Raw genomic sequence first — 24,114 nt, 5'->3', positions numbered from 1 at the left:
GTGTATCTAATAAAAAAATTGAATAAAAACTACAATAATTATAATGTTAATTAAACAAAAAATAAAAACATCAGCATTGATATGGGCTTCTCATGCTCCAATTCATAGGGGTGCACCTTACTTCAAGGGTCTTCATTTTTCACTTAATAATACTAATAGGCTAATAATAATAATAATCACTATTAACCCGTCTTGGGCTAATATAATATAGCTAGTATAATAAATTACAATCGATGCATAAAATTATTAAATTAGCACTTCAGTACAAACACAAAAAGTACAGCTTAAGAACTTTTTTTTTAAAGCCAGTCATACTACAGCCAGTGAACATAACGATAGTCATTACCAACATATAGTATAGAAAAGTTTTGAATATAGACTACAATATGTAGAAAATGAGAATATACAGTAAAAACAAAAACAAAAAAACCTTAAAGTCATCTTCAAACGGTGGCAGGTGTTTCTGGCTGATGTCACTTTCCACAGTCACATGACCTGCAGCGAGTCACGTGATCGGGGCTCCATCCTCGCCATTTTGAGTCCAGAGTGAAGCACTTTTACACCACAGGAATAAAAAAATAAAATAAAGCAGCGCATCACGAGCTCCGAGGCCAAAGATCAGACACAACTGCCGCATCAGTAAGTAGCGTTCGGATGGTTGTGACAGTCGCATGACTCTGAGCTGTTTATTAAGCGGCACAGTTGTCTTTTACAGCTCATGTTGAACTGTAAAGCGTGCATGTGTGTGCTGTGGGCTGCTGTTGTCAGAAACGTCCTGCCCCTTTCTCACGTTTCGTCTCCACGGTTATCACGGACACGATGTTCTCAAACCCGCACACCCTGCTAAACTTCAGCCCAACTATCTTACGCCGATTGTACGAGATTGATTTTCACGCGTTGTGTATCTCTTATCTGTCATTAGGTCTGTGTCTCTAAACATCCGTCAACTCGCATATCTTCATATACTGTCGACAGAGCGTTGATGTTTAACGCTTTCACCATTCGTGTTTTTTGTTTTAGTTTTTTTTGTCTTGTCGATTTTGGCTTTTGACTATCACTTGTTGCTTTTTAATGAACTCATAATACAGTATATTTAAGATATTTACAACACGTAGGCCTACATTATCTTAAAGGGAAAGTTCATTCAAAGTAATAATTTTGTCATCATTTTTTCACCCTTGTTTTGTAAACTTGTATAATTTTCTTTTTTCATTAGTACGCACTAATGGGGGGGAAAGAAGTGGTGGTTTTAAGTCCAGTGATGTCAGCAGGGTCCAATCTTATTTTGGACCCAACTGATTTTTATTGCAAGAAAAAAAGGGTCCACTACCCTAACTGTTTCATTTGGGAAAGGAAAAAGCACACAGAGCTTTCCTTGTTATCAGTTACAGTAGAAGAATTGCATGTTTTTACATGTGTTCATGCTCCACGTGTTTTTGTTTTGATTCAGAGTACTCTATAACTTCCTCTGTAACTGTAGGTCAAAAATGCAGAAGTGCTGTGAGCAAAAGAAAGTGAAAATTCAACTCATGAGTCAGACCTATTAGAAGTGATTCAGAAATATTACATTTTCCCATAGGGATGTTATAGTCATTCATTGATGCAAAATAATAAATTTTTAATAATAAAAAGTTTTGCACAAAAAGGTATGAGTGCATATGTTTCGTATTAAATAGAATTATGAGCTGGTGGTAATGTTTTGAATGTTATTTGTCATTAAATGTTTCTGTTAAAAAAATGAAAAATAATACTAATTAATTGATAATAGTTATGATAACACTAATACAAATACTACTACAAATATAAAATATGCTAAACTCTGCTAACGAATATTAAAAATGTCGCCTGCATTTGCTCATACTGATTTGCTAAATTGATCATTGGACTAGGGATGTAACGATTCACTCAACTCATGATTCGATTTGATTCACAGTTTTGATTTCACAATTCGATTCGATTCACGATTTAAGACAAATTATAAATGAAATCTGTCCTTTTATTATTGCTTGGACAAAATGCTGCACGTTTCTTTGTGAAACTGAAATATAACACTATAATAATATACTAATATAGAACTTGCATATTGTTGCTCTTTTGTTGGTTTTGATTGCTTCTATTGTCCTCATTTGTAAGTATAATGTAAATGCAAATAACAAAACTAAATTGAAATTTTAAAACAAACCTCAAATCAAATAAATAAGTAACACAAATCAAATAAATCTCTTCATATAAACAAAATAAGGCGAATGCAAACATGTAGCTTGTGTGATGAAATATCACATAGGCCCAAAAATATAAACCATGTTATACACCATCAAACGATTATCTGAAACCAGCCCTCAACTTTTATTTCAGAAATCACTTAATCTGTCATTATCTAGATTAGAAACTAGACTGATTTACTAGACTAGTGCATGATATTTATAGGTTTGTGAAGTAATGGCTATTCTTGTAAATATGTAGGGAGGGCCTCTGCCAGTCGACACACACACACACACACAGTTAAAAATGATGCCGTTCCCCAGTCCTGCATTTCTCAGCTTTTTGCCAGCTGGAAGTTCCTGTTTAGTCAGTGATGTTGTTTCATTAACGTTTTTGCATGTGTTTTATTCGTGTTGTAGGAATGGAGGACAGCAGTGGAGTTGCTGTCCTTGTGCCTCACTCTAGAGGCCAGAAGGAGACCGTCTTCATTCCCGACAGACGTCTTCATGGTGCCGAGGACCAGCAACGGCAGCAGCAAAAGCAGGCTGCAGACTCTCTTATTCAGGTCATTGAAAAGCTCAGCAAGATTGTGGAAAAGCGGCCCAGACGATGCACCGTCTCTGGGAAAAAGAGACCCTTGATGACCTGTGCTTCTGTACCAGTTCCAGACAGCACTGAAGTGGTCACACCTTGTAAGAGATCCAGAGAACAAAGGGATGACCGCCCAACATCCAGCAGCACGCCTGGGCACGCGTTCGAAAAGGAGCCTTTGAGTTTAGGCACTCGGACGGTCACGTGCTACCAGTGCAGTATGTGCCGATTTATCTCCCCTACATTGGAGCTGTTGAAAGAACATCTGCTGCTTCATGATGAGCAGCACAGTGACCTCATCCTCATGTGCTCAGAGTGCCAGTTCACTTCAAACCATCAAGAGGAGCTGGTGACACATGTAAGACTCCACCTGGAGGAGAGCGATCATGCCAGACACATCCTAGATGAGCAAGGGATAGCATCAGCAAGGAGCGTTCACCAAAGGATGGCAGTTTTGAAGGCAAGCAACTTGGAATCAGAGAAGACGTCCACTCCCAAGAAGTGGTACAGCTTTGAGCATGGCAGGTACCGTTGTCTCATCTGCAACTATGAATGCCGACAACAGCGCAATCTGAAGACCCATGCGTGGAAACACGCTGGCCTAGTTGACTGTTCATACCCCATATTTGAAGACGAGACAGACTGTCCTGGTACCTTACAAAGCTCCAGTCCTCATTTGGTTCCAGCAGGTAAAGAGGATACCATAGTAGTCCTCGCAGCTGTTGGAGGAAAACCTCAGACCATCCATGGCTCCTCCAGCCTCCAGCTAGAGCTGTGTGCTTCACCAGAAGTGAGGTGTCATGAGGAGAAGGAAGCTTCGAAAACAGTGGAGACCAAACTCCCGATGATCAGTCAAGTGTTTTCTGTTAAAGACCCAGAGGAGCCCTTGGTGGAGGTCCAGGTGACACCAGAAGCCCAAATGGAGCTGGAGTTGGAGACTGAGAGCCAACAGGCAAGCTCCGACAGCCTCCTCTCCTCTGCGCAAAAGATTATCAACTGCAGTGGCAACAGCGCCGGCCACGTCAACGTCATTGTGGAACGCCTTCCCTGTGCCGAAGAACCGGTGTCTAGCAAACCTCTGCTCCTCAGCCCAGAAGTAGGAGGAGACAAGACCCTCCTTGCTTCTGAGGAGTCAGAGTTAGAGAGCCAACACATATACTACAAACAAAAGGAGGAAGTTGTGATTGCTTGGAATGGAGAAGATCAACAACAGGAGGAAGAGTCAGTGTCTTTGAATTGTCCCTCAGATGAAAACATGCCACCGGTTCGAAGGAGGACTTACTCAGAATCTCTTCGGCTGCATTCTCTGGCAGCCGAGGCATTGGTGGCCATGCCCATGAGGGCCCCAGAGCTTAGCAAAACCGCTGCAAAAGGTATCCATGACCCGAGTACTCAAAGCCCTGACACAGGACAGAGAATTATAGAGATTGCTGACACCGCCAACCCTAAGGCGTCCTCAGGAGAGCTCGCGGCTGCAATTGGAGATCCAGGTGCTCTTCTTAACCTTGGCCTCCAGAGTTCAAAAGATTCTCGAGATGTGCTGGTCGAGGGACCCTCCAAAGCTGGAATCAGCATGTCTCTTTTGACTGTCATCGAGCGACTGCAAGAGCGTTCTGACCAAAACACTTCAGATGAGGACATTCTGAAGGAGTTGCAGGACAATGCCCAAAGCCAACATGGAGGTGGAGTTCCTGGGGGTGCTGATGTGCCTGCCGATATTTCCACTACAGACGGTCTGGTGGAATATGTTGCTGGGAGCGAAAGGCCCTACCGCTGTCGACTGTGCCTATACAGCAGTGGAAACAAAGGTTACATAAAGCAGCACCTACGTGTTCATAGACAAAGACAACCCTACCAATGCCCCATCTGTGAGCACATAGCCTGTGACAGCAAGGACCTGGAGCATCACATGATCCACCACTTCAAGCCTCGTATGTACAACTGCAAGCAGTGCACCGAAAGGTTCCACTACAAGGTGAGGAGAGAAACAGGTGGAAATTAGCATTAGAAAGTGATTTATTCTAATGTGCCTCTATTGGGATGTCATTAAAACATTTCACTCTACTCACGCCAATAAATTCAGTTTCTTCTGTCGTCATTTACTCTCAGTTTGTATGTCTATATGACTTTTTGTTTCTTCTGCTCAACATAGAAGGCATAAGGTTTTTTTTTTGTTGTTTTTTTTTAAACATTTTTAACAATTCCATTTTAAGTGGTTTAAGTGGTTAGGGTCCAAAACTGGAATTGATATTTTTCAAAATATTTTTCTTTTGTTTTGCACAGAAGAAAATTAGTCCTACAGGTTTGAAACGTCACAAGGGTGAGTAAATGATGACAGAATTAAAATTTTGCGAAATTTAAAAAAAAATTTAATTACATTTTAGTCAGATCACTGTTTAAATAGTGACTTTTTTTCTTTTTCTAAAACCCTTTTTAACTAAATGCTTTTTTTAATGACATAGGACTGAATTTTTTATGTTTGAAATACTCTCTTCTTTAGCAGAGGAATTCTTTGAGAAACTAAATTCCTTGAGCATGGCTTGAGCATGTGTTTATTTGTTTCTTTATTGAATTGATATCTTAAAATGCACTACATAATCTCTTTGATTTGAACTTTATTGAATTATCATTGCATTTTCTGGAAGGCAATGCATATTTAAGCAGGTCCCAACTGTTCTGAGTGTGGAGCAAGTATTAATTTTACTCCATGTAGTTTGGCCTACTAGAGTTTCTAATATTGGAGTGCACTGCTCTCCCTTCCTTCTGCTTTATTAATAAACTTCCTCCTTATGAAGCACTGATGATTGTTTTATTAATACCTCATTTAGAGTCAGCTGAGAAACCACGAGAGAGATGGACATGGGATAGACGACATCAGCAGCACACTGACCCACGTCGCTGAAAGCACAGCAATCATTGAAGAGCCAGCCAAGTTAACAGATGAGGGTGAGAACTGAACAAATCTCCAGCGCTACACAATGAAACAAAAGCAGTTCTCCAAAACATTCCACTTATAATCGTGATCGAACAAAAGAATCGACAGATCAATGCAATTGCAAATTTTGTCCCAAACTCATCTTTGACAATCAAAATTACATATTTCAATGTTTCTTCCCCATGACGGGACATACACCCTTACCTCACGCAGATTGTGCTCCCTTTATAATCACTAAAAAGCGGTCACTCATCTTAGTTCATCACGATCTCAAGTTCCATTATAATCATTGAAGCTCAGTCTACACTGCAGAACATCACATCTACACTTTGCTTGTTGTAATGATAGGATGTGTGAGCATGCAGAACCCAGTGAGTGGATTCTGTCTTACCTGAACACTTCTGATTGGCCATTGCATTCAAGAAGCAGATATGTCTGTAATTGACTACATTGCAATGCTGCAAAAAGACATTGTAGATAGAAATCTACATCATTTCTCTCTTGTTGATTTTGATTGCTTCCATTGTCCTCATTTGTAAGTCGCTTTGGATACAAGTGTCTGCTAAATGACTAAATGTAATGTAATGTAAATCTTTGACCAATGGAGATAATAATACGAAAAGCCCTGCCCAGCAAGTTGATGGGATTGGTTACATGTTTTTGACGGTTGGAAACAGTAGGAAAAATGCATTGGTACAAAATGGTCTTTGGTACACCCCAGTTTTAAGAAGAAAATGTTCAGCAATGGTAAACTGAATTGACTGATAAATTAGCACATGGTTTGTCTTTAAGCATATTAAAAACCAGACAAACATGTAAAAACTTAATTTAATACAAAAAAAAAAATGAAACACGTGTATGAATTGTTCACAATAAAATCAATAACATGTATTTACAATATCAATTCAGTGAATTTTCATTTCATGCTGACTTTAAAATAACAGATAATGTGTGATTGTCATTGACCCATTTCTTATAAACATGGTTTTTATTTAACAACTGGTGGATATTTAACAACTTTGAACTTGGAGAAATTCATTTTTTCTGATTTGTGTGTATTTCTCTTTTTTTTATGCTCAGATTCGGTTGGTGAGCAGAGCGTTTTCAAATGCGATGTGTGTGACTACACCAGCTCCACGTATGTTGGGGTGCGCAACCATCGGCGAATTCACAACTCTGATAAACCATACAGGTTTGGGGAAAATAGCTTTTTTTTTTTTTTTTTTCATACTCACTGAATATTTCATTTTTGTTGTAAAAGGTAGGGGTAAATGTACCTATTAAGCTCACGGTACGTTAAAAAATACATCATGAAAGACATTCAGTGACCATAGATCGTCAATCAACTAGAAAAATAACTTTAGAGAGGAGCATTTTGCTAAATATAGGGTAAACATACCTATTAAGCTCACATACCCATTAAGCACACTTCCATTTTTGAGATCAGATTATAAAAAGAAAAAATTATTTATTATCCTACTTGATGTCTTAACCAATTGATATGTTTGTTACTATATACCTCCTATCATTTCAAGTCAATCAGATCATTGCACACTGAGATACGAGTCTCCATGTGTTCACAATATCTGGCGGCCATTTTGAAAGCTGTCTAAAAACTTTCACCAAAAGAGGAGCCCCATAAATGTGTTTTTTTTTTTAGATGTTTAAGCTTTTATTTTGAGTGAGTTTCACTACTTATTGTAAAAATTAAGAGATTAATGTTCAGACTTTTGCATATTATAACCTGGAACTTGGATGTGGGAAATAATTACATTAGATCCAAAATATAGTTTTAGCAATATAGTGCAGATGCTACAGAACACAGTTAGCTGACTAGCTGTATAAGATTGTGTGCTACGCTAACATATTACTTCACAGGCATTACTGGCTTGTACTTTTACATCCATAATATTATAAATTGACAGTTTATTGCTGGTCTGTGGTTTTGCACTGCTGTCATTTTTAAAGATTTCATATTATTGTAAGGTGAGCTTAAAGGGTGCACTACTATATGAAAATCACACAGCTTCAGTGTGAAATCAATAAGAAGATAGATATTGTTATTCATATTAAAATATGTATGAACTTAATACATAACATAGACTATTTATTTATCACAAATCCTGTCATTTTAATGAATATTACATTAAATTTATTAAAAATTGTTGCTGCTCCAGTTAAGCTCAGTGTACTCTCTTTAAGCTCTTCCACACTGAACGTCTGTATAAATACTTCATAAACAGACTTTAAATATTAACTGATGGTTGTCACTTTAATTTAAGTTAATCGATTTTCTATGGATTCTGTCGACTCGAATCTACAGACTGGCTCTGATCTTTGGTAACTAGCATCAACTTTTCCAGACTGTAAATCTGTGGAAAATCGGGGCCAAAATCATGTAGTGTATTCCAGCCTTAAGAGACTATAGATAAGTTGACATCCATTTAAAAAGAGGTTTCATAATGAGGTAAGTTTCTGTGTTCATCCACATGAATTAAATGTTTTATTTGATTTTTGAATGTTACTTAGCTGAACGTGGACTAGTATAGATGTTGCAATGTGCTTAGATGACACTTCATTATGAATATATAACTGGTCAAATCGAATGCCTTGTTGCTTGATTTTAGTGTTCTGTTTTTTTTTTGTGATTGACTTTGTACCTTCAAAAAATATATTTTTACAATTATTCTTCTACAAATTTTCCTTAAAATAAACAAGAATTTTTAATAAAACAAGATGTGAGATTAATGGGAACAGGGATGTGCTTAAAGGGTACAAAAATGTACCCATTAAGCACAGCCAGACTTTTTGAAGTTAATGATGTGTATCTTAATTGAAATGCTTTTGTCATTTAAAATAAAATTAATTATTTTTGTGTGAGAGATTAATATTTTATTTTAACATAACTTTATGACGTAGATTTTGGTGAGCTTAATAGGTATGTTTACCCTACATTACACAAGGAGAACAAATCAGAAAGCATCATCGGATGTGTAGTTTTACATTGTCTGTAAATGAAAGCATTACCAGTTATCACCACAAGGGTGCAGTGGTGCTCAGGATAAGCCTGTGCTGCCTGCTCTCATTGTGTAAAGCCCTTATATGCTATAAAAGAACAAGATCTTTTTCTTTTCAGTGCAAATGCACATACACTCACTCGATCACATGTAAGCTCACATAAACACCTTAAGGTCCCATTATGGTCTCTTTGTGTGTGGTGACACGTCTTTCTTCAGTTCTGCTCACCCATGATCATTTCAAACAGAGCTTCTGAGAGATAGGGTCCTTTTAACACAGCCGCATGATCCATTCAAGGTCTGCAATGTATTACATTTGCTGCAAGCAGCGCTTTGAGTTCAGCCTCTCTACAAACAGCCTTTCATTGTTCTTCAAATGCAGCCCTCCAAACGTTCAAACACACAGCACAAATTACTGCACAAACAAACATTGCCTGACCCCTCTTAACAGGTGCCCCAGAAGGTCTCTTTTCAAACCACGGCCTTGTGCCGCCTAATTGTTTATCCTGTGCCACACGACCCCTCTAGGTGCTGCAGCTGTGATTTTGCCACAACTAATATGAATAGCCTGAAGAGCCACATGAAGAGACATCCACAGGAACACCAAGCCATGCAGCTGCTGGAGCAGTACAGGTGAGGAACAAACACTGAGCTGGTGCACAGAACTTGACTCTAAGTGGAGATGGGTTGTAATCTTCATTCTGTGCTACAGGTGCTCTCTGTGTGGTTACGTGTGCAGCCACCCACCATCTCTCAAATCCCACATGTGGAAACACGCTGGAGATCAGAATTACAACTATGAGCAAGTCAACAAGGCCATCAATGAGGCCATTTCCCTGAGCAGCCGGTAAGATGGCCCTTTACAATGTAGATTTTGTGATTTTATTCATTTATTTAAAAAACAATTTATTTTCTTTTGCTCTGTGGTGAGTTGATATAGCTAAAACTAGGGATGCACCGAAATTTCGGACACCGATAATTATCGGCTGAAAATGGCATTTTTGGTTTCCGGCCGAAAATGTATGGAACGCCGCGCCGCACCGCCCAGCAGTGTTCAGTGCACAGGTTTCACCCTCTGTTTAGCTGTCGCTGCGCAGTGTGACGCTTATATTCCGCTTTATGAATGTGCTTTCTGTTTAGTTGCCCATACAAACACTCCACTCGTATACCATTCACACTCACCGGAAAAGCAAAGTCGACAGGAAATTTTTATGTAGTATACTTGTTCCTATTTGCAACTGCACAACTGTGCTGTAGCATGGTGTAGAACAGCTGTATTAGGCAACGCTGGTAAAATGACTCTACCCTCTCGTTCACTGATCTGCTCTCGCTAGGCTCTGCACTGTATTTTTTAGGGATGCACGATATTGGATTTTGCCGATATCTGATATGCCGATAAATTTCAACTCATTTTAGCTGATAACCGATGCCGATACTGGTATATAATTATTATTATTTTTTTAATTTTGGTTAGTTTTAAACAAGAACTTATTTGTTAGAATTAAATAAACAATAATAAATTTTTTTTTATAATGACAGTACATTGAAGATTTGAAAATAGCTATAAATTAGGGGTGTCAACGTTAACTCGTTAACGCATGCGATTAATCAAAAAAATGTAACACGTTAATTTTTTTTATGCAAATTAATCGTTTGATAAGGTTTGACCCCAACTTCTTCCCGTCATCGCAGCGCGGAAGGTTATCTATCATTGTGTGATGAGGGTACAGCGAGCCAGTGTTGCCAGGGTAATGGCACAAGTGGGCTATTTTGAAAATACAGTTGCGGGAAAAAATTACAGAGCCGTGGGTTGCATTTTTTTTAATGTACCGCGGCCGCCCAAAGTGTATATAGATAAATTAAAATTAAAATGGATCCTTTTACTAATGTGTATTATACTTGGAATGTATCCCTGGCAACTTAAGAACAGAGAGGCGGTTGTAACATCAAACAACGTGAGTTTCAGCAGAGCATAACGTTACATGTTAAGGCTTTTACACAGCAGAAATAAACATCACAACAGCCACTATAGATTATATAAGATAATAAACACACGATTACGATAGATATGGTCTGTATGTGATTTTCTGGAGATTAATGTGTACATCTATGCTAATTTGTGCAGCGACATAAAAGGCTATAAATAGCATATTTTAACAACAGTAAACGACCAAATTCCATGTGATCATAAAAGGAAGTTATTAGAAACACTCGATGGTGGTTTGAAGTGAGTTCTGAGTAAAAGTGTACTATTAATCTCATAAATTGTTGTATGAAGCATGATGCTAATATTAGCTCTAATGCAGCTGCAGAACAGGTCCAATTCTAATTCATAATGCATTTTGTCATAATACTTCACGTAAGGTTGCAAGAAAATGTTTTGTTGTATTTATTTAGAAATACTTTTGATAATAGTCGGGTAAATGTATACTGGGATTGAAGCGATGTGGCTTGGTAAATGTTTTATTGCCAGTTTAAAGGCTGATAATGGCTGAATAAAAACAAAAGAATAATAAGAATTATGTCTCATACCTGGCGGAAGTGTGAAAGGTTCTGTTTCCTTAAACTAGTTTGTCATGCATTTCTTTTTCAACACATTTACAGGTAAATCCTAGTATTTTAAATTTGCGATCATGATTAATCACAGTCCATTTTTAATCGATTGACAGCACTACTATAAATAAACTATATATTAATCACTGCATTTTGTTTTTTCAGAAAGATGCAGTGGTAGCCTTAACATTTTATTTTATGATTTAACATAAATGGTCTAAAGCAGGGGTTCTCAAATCTGAATTTTCGTCAGTGTCAACGGTCTGGACTGGAACAATTGGTTATTACAAAACTTGTTTTTAATAAACATACAGTACATAACATGCATAACAAATAAACACTATTTTTTTGGAAAAAATAAAGTGCCCTTTGCATTCAAAATACATTAATAACAAGTGCAAAAGTGGCAAAACAATGAATTTAAAGTCCCCCTGTAGTAGAGGTCTTCACGGGTCCTAAAACCCGTGTTTTATTTGAAAGTGGGACCCAAACCCGGGAAGACCCGAGAAATGCCTTAAATGTACTACCCGGACCCAACCATTATTTGAAAGTTAGACCCGGACCCGAACCCGGCTGGGAAGAGACAGACCCGACTGCACCCGATCGGCACATATTGCACACAGGGATTAAAGTTCTCCGTCGCTACGACGGATTTCCGTTAATTGCAGAGAGTCTATGACGGATTTCCATCAATTGCAGGGTTCCCGCCTGTCTTTAATTTCTTAAATTCACTTTTCATAATTTTAAGGCCGTAAATAGGCTTACATTTCTCAAACAGTGTAATAAATGTCTTAATATTAGCTTGAATAGGTCTTAAATTAGGGAAAGACGAGGTGTATTCAGCCTGCTGAGGGGGATGTGATCAAAGCCTGGAGTGGAGTAAAAGCACGTTCCTCTCTCCGCTCTAAGCGTTCTGTATTCACTCCGCTCTGGATCCACTCCGGGTTTTGTGTTCCCGCTCACGGAAAAACTGCTCCGTGTTCACTCCATTAGTTATTAGGGATAACGGGGAAAATGAGGGAAAAAGAAACATGTAGCGCATTGTTGTTGTTGTTCTGCCGGCACATCAAAAATCATCCCCGCCACAGCTGCAGCTTCTCACTGACAACACAGTAACGCTGCTCGCATCATTCACAGTCGGGTTATTATCAGAGAACAGCAGAATTCAGCGCGGGATTGCGGCTATTACTGGTAATAATCATTCTACAGATTCCCGCAGGTTCCGACGGAATGTATCACATTTGCACCTGCTTTTGAGTCTTGAGAACTCACTCGCGCGCTCTCATCTGTGCACAGATCGCGATAAGGAGAGTGACAGCTTTTAGTAATTATTAAGGGAGTTTGCAAATGTCATATTGATTTAATACAACAGATCAATAAACAAGTACTGCATGATTTTGCTCTATATCTTCAACGAAAATAGTTCTAAATGAAGTAACAGCTGAGCCGCTGCGCATCTCTAAAAGCAAACACGGCGGTGTTTCATTCATGAATGAAAGTGCGTTTTTGATTCATGATTAACCATTCATAAAGACAGTGCCTGCGTCCCAATGTGCATACTATCCATCCTAAATTCTGTGTGGTAGTAGTAATTTTCAATATTATTTAGGGCACATAGGGTGGATAGTATGCAAATTGGGACGCAGGGAGTCACTTGATTCATTCCTGAATGAATCATCCGTTTGAACGAATCAATTGAATGAATGATTCAGTGAAGAAATCATTGACTTGCCGCCATCTGCTGGCGGTTTCAGTTTCACTTTTAGCTTATAATTTCAGTTATTTAAATCATTTAATATTTCTGTATTCAAAATGTTATATTTAAAACATTAATCTCCACATGAATCTATGAATTTAATTGCACTCATGCCACCTCTGAGCCTCATTAAACGTCTGAAAATGTACAAACCACTTTTGTGTTCTTCTGTGCCACCTCTATAGTACAAATTAATTTTTTATTAATACTAATTTCATATGATTGGTAACTGATTTGTCTCATTCTACTACTTATATTGTTTTAAATAGAAATTTTAAAAAGCTTATAAAAAATACATTTTTGAATTTGACAGATGAAAATGATGCCATTGCAAAGGTAAAAAGAAAATATCCTTGTAAGTCACTTTAAGGAGTCAAATGTCACCTCGTATTAGGAAGGCTAATTTTTTATTATTGATCAGAAGGTGCTCCTAAATTTTTTTAATTAGGAGGACAAGCACTCCTAAAAAGAAAAGAAAGCACAGAGCCATGTGTAACATATTAGATCTGTGCATGAGGTCTTAAAGAGACAGCAGCCTAAATAAACCTGCTGCTGTCTTTCATTATACAGTGAAGACTATCCAGTGTTATTTTACAGTTGAATAGATTTTAGTTAGACCTAACTGAAAAATATTAAGTACTGATAATTTAATTTGTATCTTGTTATTGTTTTTGTTTGTACTATTGATTGTCATTCATTTATTTGTTCTTATTTTATTATTTACTATTTACTTGTCTTATTTAGTATCTTATCTTTGATCATCAAAATTACATATTTAAATGTTTTTTTTTCCTTGTGAAAATAATTTGCTCATGCCTTAAAATAGCTTGAATGTAACTCAACGCCCTGGCCTCATTTACTATACGCAAATTAGCCCCGCCTCCACTCAGTCGCACCAGCCAGCATCTCCTGATCCACGGATAATGACTGATGAAACTATGTGTTTACTAGCGGACAACTACAGTAAATACTGTAACATTCGTTAAAGTTACTTACTTGAGGATGTTGTGTCCTCAAAATGCCTTGAAGACTTGAATGGCAGCCATTTGTGATTGTTGATTCGCCCGCGAGCAGACGCCGGTGCAGGAGAGGAGTTTTACACTGTTGCCGCGGGTTATAATGCAAGTTAGCGGTTCTAAATTCACATTAAACCACGGCTTCATGGGTTTTTTGCTCTAATTTATGTTTTGTTTTGTGCTGGTATTGGTATATTTTGGATGCTAGTGATAGGAATCAATCCCTGACATGATTGGTTATTGGTTTGTGACGTAGTAACCCGAGGGCTGTTTCAAACCGCATTTCTGGGTCAGCCTTTGGGAAACTACAGTTTTAAGGAGAAAATACTCAGCAATGGTGTTGATTAATGGATTGGCACATGGTTTGTCTAAAAGCATATTAAAAACACTACATAGACAAATAAACAACACAAAAAACTTGATTTTCACTACAGGGGGACTTTAAGTGTCAGCAATAGAGGTTTTTCTCTGGCCAATGCCGATATTTAGAAATCAGGGCAGACGGTGGCCGATATTAGATGCTGATTTTTGGCAGATATGTTTGGCCGATTTTCTTTTTTCCCCTTTATCTCATAAAAGATAGCTATCTGATGCATGTGTGCACGGCCCGTTTCAAACAGCCGCGAATCATGGCGCACTCAAACGCGTCTTATGTGAAAGCACAAGCCAGTGCACCCAGCAAAAAAAAACAAAAAAAAAAACAGAACGTGTTAGGTTATTTTTATAACCCTGTAAAACTATCTTTCCAATGAAAACGTTTCAGATGTTTGTGTGTGTGTGTGTGTGTGTGTGTGTGTGTGTGAGATGACCTACAGAGCCCTGAAATTCGTGTAATGCAGCATTTATTAAAATACAGAAATGAGATAAATTAAAACAAGTTTTAATTTATAATATTAAGCCTTGATTAAGCAGGGAGTGATAACAGAAATCATAACTTCTTGGGTTTGTTTCAACGGCAACAACATAAACAAATGTTACTGCGCATGCGCGCTTTTGTGGCCCTAACATAACTTCCGGTAGACATCCAAATACAATCAGTAACAACAGTCCCTCTAGAGTCTAGAGTAGATTATGTTTTGATAACAAGCAAAATATGTTTGCTGCGTAAATCAGACTGACTGAGATGCAGCGATAACTACTTGGACGGACTTTTTAAAAATGCTAATTCATTCTCTGCCAGCAGGAGACGCTTTAAAGCGGGAGAACTAGAGATTTCCCCGGAAACGGCTGTTGGGCTGTAGTTTTCTAAAGACAGTTGTCCTTCAGAAATGCAATGATATAAAAACACCCGCGCCTCGTTTTGATTTTTAAACGTGCATTACATGCTCATGTTTATTCAACAAAGCCATTTGGAAAATCGGTCAGTTTTTATATCGTGGCGGGTCGCCACAAATAAATAAATGTATGTGACGCATCCCACAGCACAACAACCTGACTTTAACTTTAACTGTGTTTGTCACCGGCGCCACTAACAAGACCGATAAACAAACACAGACCGGAAGTTAATTTGACTCCAGGCGCGTGCGCCCGATGAAACCGTCTATTACTGCCTGCGCGCCTCTGATCTGCAAGCGCTGCTCCAGCACGCGCTTTCACCACCAGTCTTCCACAGAGAGCCGTGCAGTGCGCTCTGGTAATTTAAAAATTAACGGTCATTTCGTTTACTTGTTTAGCTACTGGTACTCGCTCGTTTATCGATCTATTTATTGAGTGATTACTTAAAATTAATATAGTTGTTATGACAGTAAATATGATTTCGGAGGGATTTGACATGCTTAACTGAAGAGAACATGATGTTAAGCGAGACGTTTTTGTTTACGGATCAAAAGAGGAGTGTCCCGCTGTACAAACTGTAACGTTACACTTCAGTGGTAAGAAATTAATGTACTGATATCCTAATCCTATTTTAAGTCAAGTAATTTTTTTCTTTTTCTGTTTTTAATATCTGTGATTTAATCTTACATATGATAGTTGATGTGCTCAGATTAAATTTATTAATTAAACAATAGATAAAAACAAGATATGGTTTGATTAGGCGTCCATATGGATCATTTCCATGCCATTTATACTATACTGGGTCGTGTGGATGATTAACGTAGCGTTACTGACCTAGAGTGGAGTGATACTGGAGTAAATAGGTTAGGGAAACGTTATAATAACGTTCTAAAAACCAAAACCTAACTTTCTGGGACACAAAAACTAACATTCTGGGAACGTTACAATAACGTTATGGGAACGCTAGAATAGCGTTATGGGAATGTTCTACAAACCAAAAACTAACGTTCTATTTCCGTTAAGATAACTTTCCTGGCTAACCAAAAACAAACCATAAAAAATAACGTTCTGGGAGACAAAAACTAACGTTCCCAGAACATTCCGGGAACCAAGAATTGTTAGCAGCTGCTTCTGCACCACTCACGGACTGCACTGCAAACGGATCCTCACTTAATTTTGTTCACTCTTTGCTGATACTGCATTCAATTGCCAGGCAGACACTATATAGAGATTTGAGAATCAGTGAAGACATCCGCGATTTCGGAGTCGATTCCAGTGCTGGAGCCGACTCTGACTCTAGAGCTATTCAGAGTCGAGTCCCCATCCTTAGTCACATTAGCTACTTTATCAGGCATTACAGGAGAGACAAAATGAAAATGACATCAAAGCTTTTCTGAAGACGATTGGTTCATTTCAAAGATACACTCATATAAAAACACATGCACTGCAGTGCTCAGTTTATTCAGCGAAGTATTAAGCCTTTTGGAAAATCTATTTGTGGCAGTCAGTTTTGATATTGTGACGAGCCGCCACAAAGTAAGGAATAATTGACGATGGGCTGTTGGATTATTAGAAAAATAATGCACACCCGAGGTGGTGCTGCGGTCACGACGTGAAGCGGAGTGGCCGTTATACCTCGGGTGTGCATTATTTTTCCAGTAATTCAACGGCCCGAAGTCAATTATTCCGCTTATACTACGGTTGCCACACCTCAAGACATCGATCAGATGATATTTTTCAAGGCATTCGTCCGGTATTTTTGCTTAAATCGCTATTGTGAGTAGGATTATTTCTTCCGCATCTCATCCAGTGCCTCATTTGCTTATTCCTAAACAGGGCTGGGGAGTAACGAAATACATGTAACGCCGTTACGTATTTAAAATAAAAAATATGAGTAACTGTATTTCGTTATAGTTACATTTTAAATGGGTGGTAATCAGATTACAGTTACATCCGAAAAGTATTTTAGATTACCTTAGTGATTACTTTGATTTTTAATGTCATTTATTTATTTGAATATTAATGTAAATGATTTTAATCATGAGGCAACTGGTGATACTCAGATTCGCGCGCAGCCTGTCCATACAGCAGCCTGCCTGCAGAGTGCAGACCAACATGATCTCACAGAATTCCGTGTAATGTTCACGGACTTAATTAACCCCGAATCTGTGGTGGCATCACGGAATCGCAGAAAATTCCGTGATGGGCTCACAGAAGTGATACCAATGTAAGTCAGTGACAGGCATCAGCCGTGCTCCACGCACAGATCCACTGGTTCAACCCTTTAAATAGGAAACCCTTAGCATCAATATGCCGACGCGATATACTGGGAAATTTATCGTCATCATTATTGTTCAGAACTGGGTAGGTTTAGGGTAGGGGTGGGGTCAGGTACTCCAGTGAAAGTATAAATTTATATACAAAATATAACTGCATCGGAGTCACTCTTTTTACGCAGCGCTAATTAAGTCCGTGAACATTACACGAATTCTGTGAGATCAGGTTGTGCAGACTATAGTGATGACTCATTAAAATGCAAGAGAAAATCAGAAAGCCTAGCGCGTAATTGTCATGGAAATAAAAAGACGATTTTACTTCTAAATGTGAAAAAGGACGGAACATCACTGTAGGCTATGTAATTTTTGTTAACCTGCAACAAAACGTCTCTCGGTTTCAAAGGAACATCTAACCTTGAAAAAAGCATCTTAAAGTAAGTTGTTCTCAGTTTGTACGAGTCCTTGTTTTTCTATATTTATGTATAGTTAAGCAATATCAATCGAGGAAGTAGAGTGCTGTTTAGCCGAATATTAGCGCGATTGCAAATGTGATGCTGATTTTATGCAATTCATAAAAAGTTCATATTTAGTGACTTATTAAAAGAACAGTGTTGTCTGATTTGCTCTATAGCGCAAACAAAAATGGTTCCATACAACCGCTGGTCTATTTACACTAAGCGCAATAAATCTGTTTGGGATTGACATCATTAGAAAAGACGTCTATTTGAGACACGTGCTGATAAGATTTGAGTTTGAATCCGTTTGAACTCATTCAACTCCCGTTCTTCTCCCTTTTCCCATCACATATCTGCCACTGTTTGCAATAAGTATTAATAGCATCAACTATCACTTGTTGCAAAGAAAATGCTACTTTTTTCCAACATGGTGTAAATAGAATTTATGGCTATTTGCACTTAATGCAAATAACCACTGCCTTCAAAATAAATCCACATCAGAATAGTTGCGCGTCTGCGAGCAACATTTGCTTCCTGAATGAAGCCGCGTTTTGAACGAATCAGCTGAGAATGATTCAATTACATTCATAAAATCACTTGCTTGATTCCTGAATGAACCTTTTGAGCGAATCGAATGATCCCATGACTCTTTCATTAAGGCAGTGATTTGCCACCACCTACTGGCGGTTTGAGTTTCATATTTAAAAACATATTTTCCTCCCATAATTTTTTTATTTCCATGTTTAAAATGTTGTATTGAAAATATTAATCTCATAGCATTATTTATGCATTTATAATTGTTTTAAATGTATTCATGCCACCCATTTTTATTTAGAGGTGGTTAACATAAAAACAAGACATCAAAGTTAATATGCCATTTAACTTAAGTATTCCAAAGTATTTAGATTAAGTTACTAAAATTAAGTAATCTAACGAAATACGTTACAAAATACTTTTTAAAGCATGTATTTTGTAATCTATAACGAAATACATTTTAAAAGTAACCTTCCCAGCCCTGTTCCTAAATGACATTTTAAACCTAGTAACGGAGGCTTGAGCCGTTAATAACAGACTAATGCAGTTAATACAGTTAATAACCAAGTTATGAGAGCGAGAGAGAGAGATAATTACCTCTGTGAGTCTCTCAATAGTGTTCGGCAGCAATGTCTCTAGTTATAGTGAAACTTAGTTCCTTTTGTTCACAAACAGCGCCGCTGTTGTTACCTCGCTTGTGAGAAATCATGTAGTTTTTAAGTTGTTTACTGATAAAATCGTCAGAGTAGCGTTAACAACATTAGCGTGATGTATGCTAGTGTGTGCAAACTGTAACTGTTCTGTATGTGCGGTCTGTGAGGGAGAAAGAGCGGGAGAGATAGAGTATGGGCTTTCCGTACATAATAAAGCATAATTTTGTGGCAAAAACATGGACATGATCTGTCGTTTTTATCATATTGTTTACTATATTTATTTATTTGGCCAGTGTCGTTGTGGGTTTTGGTTATTTTGCTGTTGTAAGACCTTTGAAATAACAAAAATAATTTGGCGAAGTGGTATGGTCATGTAATGCGGTCAAGAGCTGCCTGGAACTACGTTCGCCGTGCGTTTCCACACCTCAGAACGTTATGCAGCCAATCAGATTCAAGCATTCAACGGCCCCGTAGTATAATAACTAATAATGTATGGGAAACACTGGACACTGGTATTAGTCAAATGGCCATAATCTAAGTGATAATAATAATAAAATACTCATATTAGCGGTGAAATGTCGCCCGATTAAATAGTGCTCTGTGCATATGGTCAATTATTCCTTACAGTTCAAAGATTTGGGCTTGGAAAGATATTTTAAATGTTATTTAAAGAAGTCTCTTATGCTTACCAAGGCTGCATTAATTTGATCAAAAATACAGTAAAACCAGTAATATTGTGAAATACGATTACAGTTTAAAATAACCGTTTTCTAGTTTATATATTTAAATGTAATGTATTCCTATGATGGCAAAGCTGAATTTTCAGCAGCCATTACTTCAGTCTTCAGCCTTGCATGATTCTTCAGAAATCATTCTAATATGCTGATTTGGTGCTCAAGAAAGGTTTCATTTTATTATCAATGTTAAAAACAGTTGTATTGCGTAATATTTTCTTGTGAAAAGTGACTCTTTTTTTTCTTATTTGATGAATAGAAAGTTCAGAAGAACAGCTTTTTATTTGAAATGGAAACGTTTTGTAATATTATAAATATCCTCACTGTCACTTTTGATATAATTCATCCTTAAAGTAATAAAAAATGGCCCAAACGTATGAACAGTGGTGTATATAATAAAACCCGGCATGGTAATAAAATGTTTTCCCACATATGTATGAAAACATTTAAAGTAATCATTTTATACAGATACTTCTGTAAACATGTTTTGAGTAATAAATCAAACAGACCTTTAAATCTGAGTTTTAAACACATTCATTTAAATTTCAACAGTTTAAATTAATTTCTGAAGTTGCCAACTCTTCAGCTGTTTTTGCTTCTGAAGTTTAAATCAGAAACGCTTGTAAAAACCTCTGTTGTCTTCAAGCTCTCATACTCACAAGTCACCAGATGCTTAAGGGTCTTGGTCAAATTACATGGTTCTTTAGAAAGTTAATGGCCACACTGAAGTGATTTTGTTCTGTTTTCTGTGTTTTTTTCTTCTGGGTTTAAGATCTCCTACTACACCTCTGAAGTCAACACATGAGACTGGGGTGGAGCGTCCATATATTGTCTTGAGCAGAAAAGACAAACAGTCACCTGAGGTGGCTTCTGCTACAGGTGGGCCAGAGGGCAACCCCGTGAGGTCCTCGTCCAGCAAGGAGCAGGCCGGGGGTGTGGCGTGGCGGAGCGGCTCGGGGCAGACGCGGCCAGGTATGGAATACTGTGTGCTGCTCTTTTGCTGCTGTATCTGTGGCTTCGAGTCCACCAGTAAAGAGCAGCTGATGGAGCACATGAAGCAGCACGAGGGAGATCTGATCAGCATCATACTGAGCAAGGAACAGCAGGGAAATCAGCCCACAGAGACCAGCAGCAGCAGCCAGTGATGCACACGTTTTCATACATACTGTTCTTCTATCATTTCTGCTTGAACAAGCAACATGCACAATTCAAAACTTCATTTTATTTCTCTCGATATATCTTTGTATTGACGTTAGTTTCCGTTACTGTTATTGACCATGGATGTGTGAATCAAATAGTTAACAAATGAAATGTACTTTAGTAGTTCAACAGAGGAAAGGGTTTTTGAATTTCAAAGGCATCGTATACCTCATCTGTTGACGATATACATTGTAGAGTCCACACATTATCAAAATGAGGCAGCTTCTCTCGTTCACTGTAATATTATTTATATCTATATTTCTTATGTGCGTTTACCTTTAAGGTGGCACTTGCCATGTCGCATTTCGAGTGTGTAGAGGCAGATTTCTTTTGTGCTCTCTAATGTGTCAGTGTTTGCTTTGATATTTATCAAACTAATTTATTTTATATGCATGTTCCCCTCCGTTATGTTCATACAAAATTAGAAAATGTGATTCTAATTATGGTGCTATTGGTTTTGCGCTCAGAAATGAGCGAAAGAGAAGACATCATTGGGAATGTATCTTAAAATTGTATATAAATTGTTATATAAACGGTATATATAATGAATTTAACTGTGTTCTCAATGAAACCGCGCAAGTTTAAAATTGGCCCTATTTAAAGATTAACAATTGGAAACGTAGTAGAAAAAAAACCTAAAACAGGATATATGTATAGATTATTATTTTTATTATTAAATATACATATTGATATATCAAGCTTTTTAAAAAAGTTAAAATGCCAACACTTGAAGACAGTTTCTTCACTTTCTATTTTCATATTCGTCTTTTTCTTTTTTTAAGAGTATGTTATATTGCAGGATGTTTTTTTTTTTTTTTTTCTAATGATAGAAAAGCTATAATTACAACTGGGTAATGGGTTCAAAATGAAATTTATCCTTAAAAAGAAGCAGTAGTTTATAGGGTTGTCACAATGCCAGCTATAGTATCACGATACCAAATTGTACCACAGTACCTCTATTGCTGTGTGGATCCTTTTGCCAGAGGATGTTTATTATAGTTTATTTATTAACTATTATTATAGTTTAATATCGTTCTGAATGTTTTGGAGTGCAGTTCTCTTTGAAAGCCCAAGGGAGTCAAAGTTTAAATTTGGACGTTTATATATTTAATAACAAATTTAAGCATTGCAAACAAACCCTAGAACTTTCTGAAGTCTTCAATTTTTTGTTTTTGCTATTCTTTATAAGACAGTGTCAAATTAAAAAGTAATTCATCTTTAATTCCCATATTGTGTTGCACTTCCTGTGTGAACGGCACATGAAGCACTGGACTTAACGCATGCATTGCTGAATATGAGCCACGGTTGCCGCTTCATAACTAAGCTCAGCTTAAGTTGGTCACGTTACTACCGACTGGAAAATACTGGGATGGTGCCAGTATTTTGAGGCTTGGGCATTGTGATACTACAGCAGCACCGGTATATTGTGAAAAGCCTTGTAATTGAGATTTTGCTTAATCACTACCTCAAATTTTCTTTTGACCTTGACTTTAACTTTAAGGGCCCTCAATCTGACTTTATATGCAGCATATTTTCCAAGGGATGATTTGCATACAGTTAATTTTTGTATGTCAACAATCTAAAATGCAAAATTAGCATGATTAAAAGGGCATCCATAATTCATTCAGGCTTCACACTGCCCAGTGTATCAGAGAAATTAACTCTTAGGAATTAAATCATAGGAATTTACATACACGATTATTACATTCTGAACCCAGTGTACTAATTTACAATTCAAACTGCAAATGTCAAGGAAATGCATGGTCTGCATATAAATCATGTCACCGTATGCATCATAATGAAAATGGATAAGCAACTCTGAAACATGTACCAGTATTGAAATTGCTTTCTCACTTTATTTCATTGTTTTAGCACACAAACATCTGTCGAGTGTTTGTTTCAGAGGATGTGTCGTCTTGTTTCTGTGCATAATGCACACTTGCTACTTTCCAAGTAATGGCATCAAAGAGGGATTGAGCTTCCTAGAAGGTTCATTTTGTGTTCCAGCTACTGCATTTCATTTTCTCTATCGCTCTGGTGATGTAGTCCAAATTGATCAAGAACCTACCAGTTAGTATTATCCCTTTTATTTTCGCTGTGAACAGGAATTGGCAGACACCCTGTACACATTGTATTCCAGCAGTCTTCTAGCTGTTGTTTCTCACATTTCTTCCTAGAACAATTGCAATACATCTGGAATGTATTTTTTCTAAAGATACACAATACGTTACAAGTAATCAGCAGGGCCTAGTGAGACAATTGTGTTGTCTTTCACACTGAGTCATAAGATTTGATAATCATCACAAGGACAGCATCTCAGCCACAAGTGTGCCTTCCATTTCAACAGCCTCATTTTTGAATAAGCTTCAGTCGAGTTCAGAAGTATACCATAAATCTTAAGCCAAGTAGTCTCCCTGCATCGAGTGCTTTGGCATCTTAGATTCTGTATAATGTGCCCTCAAAAGTTGTGTTATGTATTCGGACACATGGTACTGTAATACAGTTTTGTATGTGACTTGCTGTATATATACTGTAGAAACTGACATTTTTAGAGGAATTATATTTTTTAAAACTTGTATAAACACTATAGAAGGAAAACGAATCAAAAGAAAAGCAGATGAATCAAAAAGTACCTTTGACTCGCCAAAGTGCATCAAAAAGGGTCTTTACTGTGTGTGAGGGAACGGTTGGCATTCAAAACTCCAGACAAGCACATTGTGTTACATTCTGCAACGCCAAAGGAGAAACAAACTTAGGAATTTTACAGTCGAAAGGCCTCTCAGTGCTATTTTCCTTTTCAAGTACAGAGGTCCAAAGGGCCGTTTTAATATTAGTGTTCCGTTCATAATTATTTATTTGTTCTTTTGAAACTGTAATGTTATGATTTTTGCCAGTGTATTTTTGGTAATAAAGAATG

General features: G+C 37.5%; 1 protein-coding gene and 1 long non-coding RNA gene across 2 annotated transcripts in view; one reads left to right on the top strand and one right to left on the bottom strand.

Moving 5' to 3' along the window:
- Window positions 1–540, bottom strand: part of LOC131544624 (uncharacterized) — a 6,496-nt gene extending 5,956 nt beyond the window's left edge. The window contains exon 1 of the long non-coding RNA XR_009272174.1: window positions 431–540. This is a non-coding gene — a long non-coding RNA (uncharacterized LOC131544624). The remainder of the gene's footprint in view (window positions 1–430) is intronic.
- znf507 (zinc finger protein 507) lies at window positions 497–24,114 on the top strand. The gene is made up of 7 exons (XM_058782959.1): window positions 497–639; window positions 2,622–4,768; window positions 5,622–5,739; window positions 6,809–6,920; window positions 9,274–9,378; window positions 9,458–9,592; window positions 20,770–24,114. Exons 2-7 carry the CDS (start codon window positions 2,624–2,626, stop codon window positions 21,140–21,142), a joined length of 2,988 nt encoding a protein of 995 aa, XP_058638942.1. The 5' UTR covers window positions 497–639; window positions 2,622–2,623; the 3' UTR covers window positions 21,143–24,114.

The sequence above is a fragment of the Onychostoma macrolepis genome, chromosome 07 (genome assembly GCF_012432095.1).
Source record: "Onychostoma macrolepis isolate SWU-2019 chromosome 07, ASM1243209v1, whole genome shotgun sequence".
Classification (NCBI taxonomy): domain Eukaryota; kingdom Metazoa; phylum Chordata; class Actinopteri; order Cypriniformes; family Cyprinidae; genus Onychostoma; species Onychostoma macrolepis.
Note: the sequence above shows the minus strand (reverse complement) of the source record. Positions and strands in the feature narration are given on the sequence as shown.

Excerpts from the sequence above, each read along its gene's own strand:
- znf507 (XM_058782959.1), top strand. The coding sequence starts at position 2,624 with ATGGAGGACAGCAGTGGAGTTGCTGTCCTTGTGCCTCACTCTAGAGGC. Across the intron at positions 6,921-9,273 it reads AACTCTGATAAACCATACAG|GTGCTGCAGCTGTGATTTTG; the intron begins GTTTGGGGAAAA and ends CGACCCCTCTAG. Across the intron at positions 9,379-9,457 it reads CAGCTGCTGGAGCAGTACAG|GTGCTCTCTGTGTGGTTACG; the intron begins GTGAGGAACAAA and ends TCTGTGCTACAG.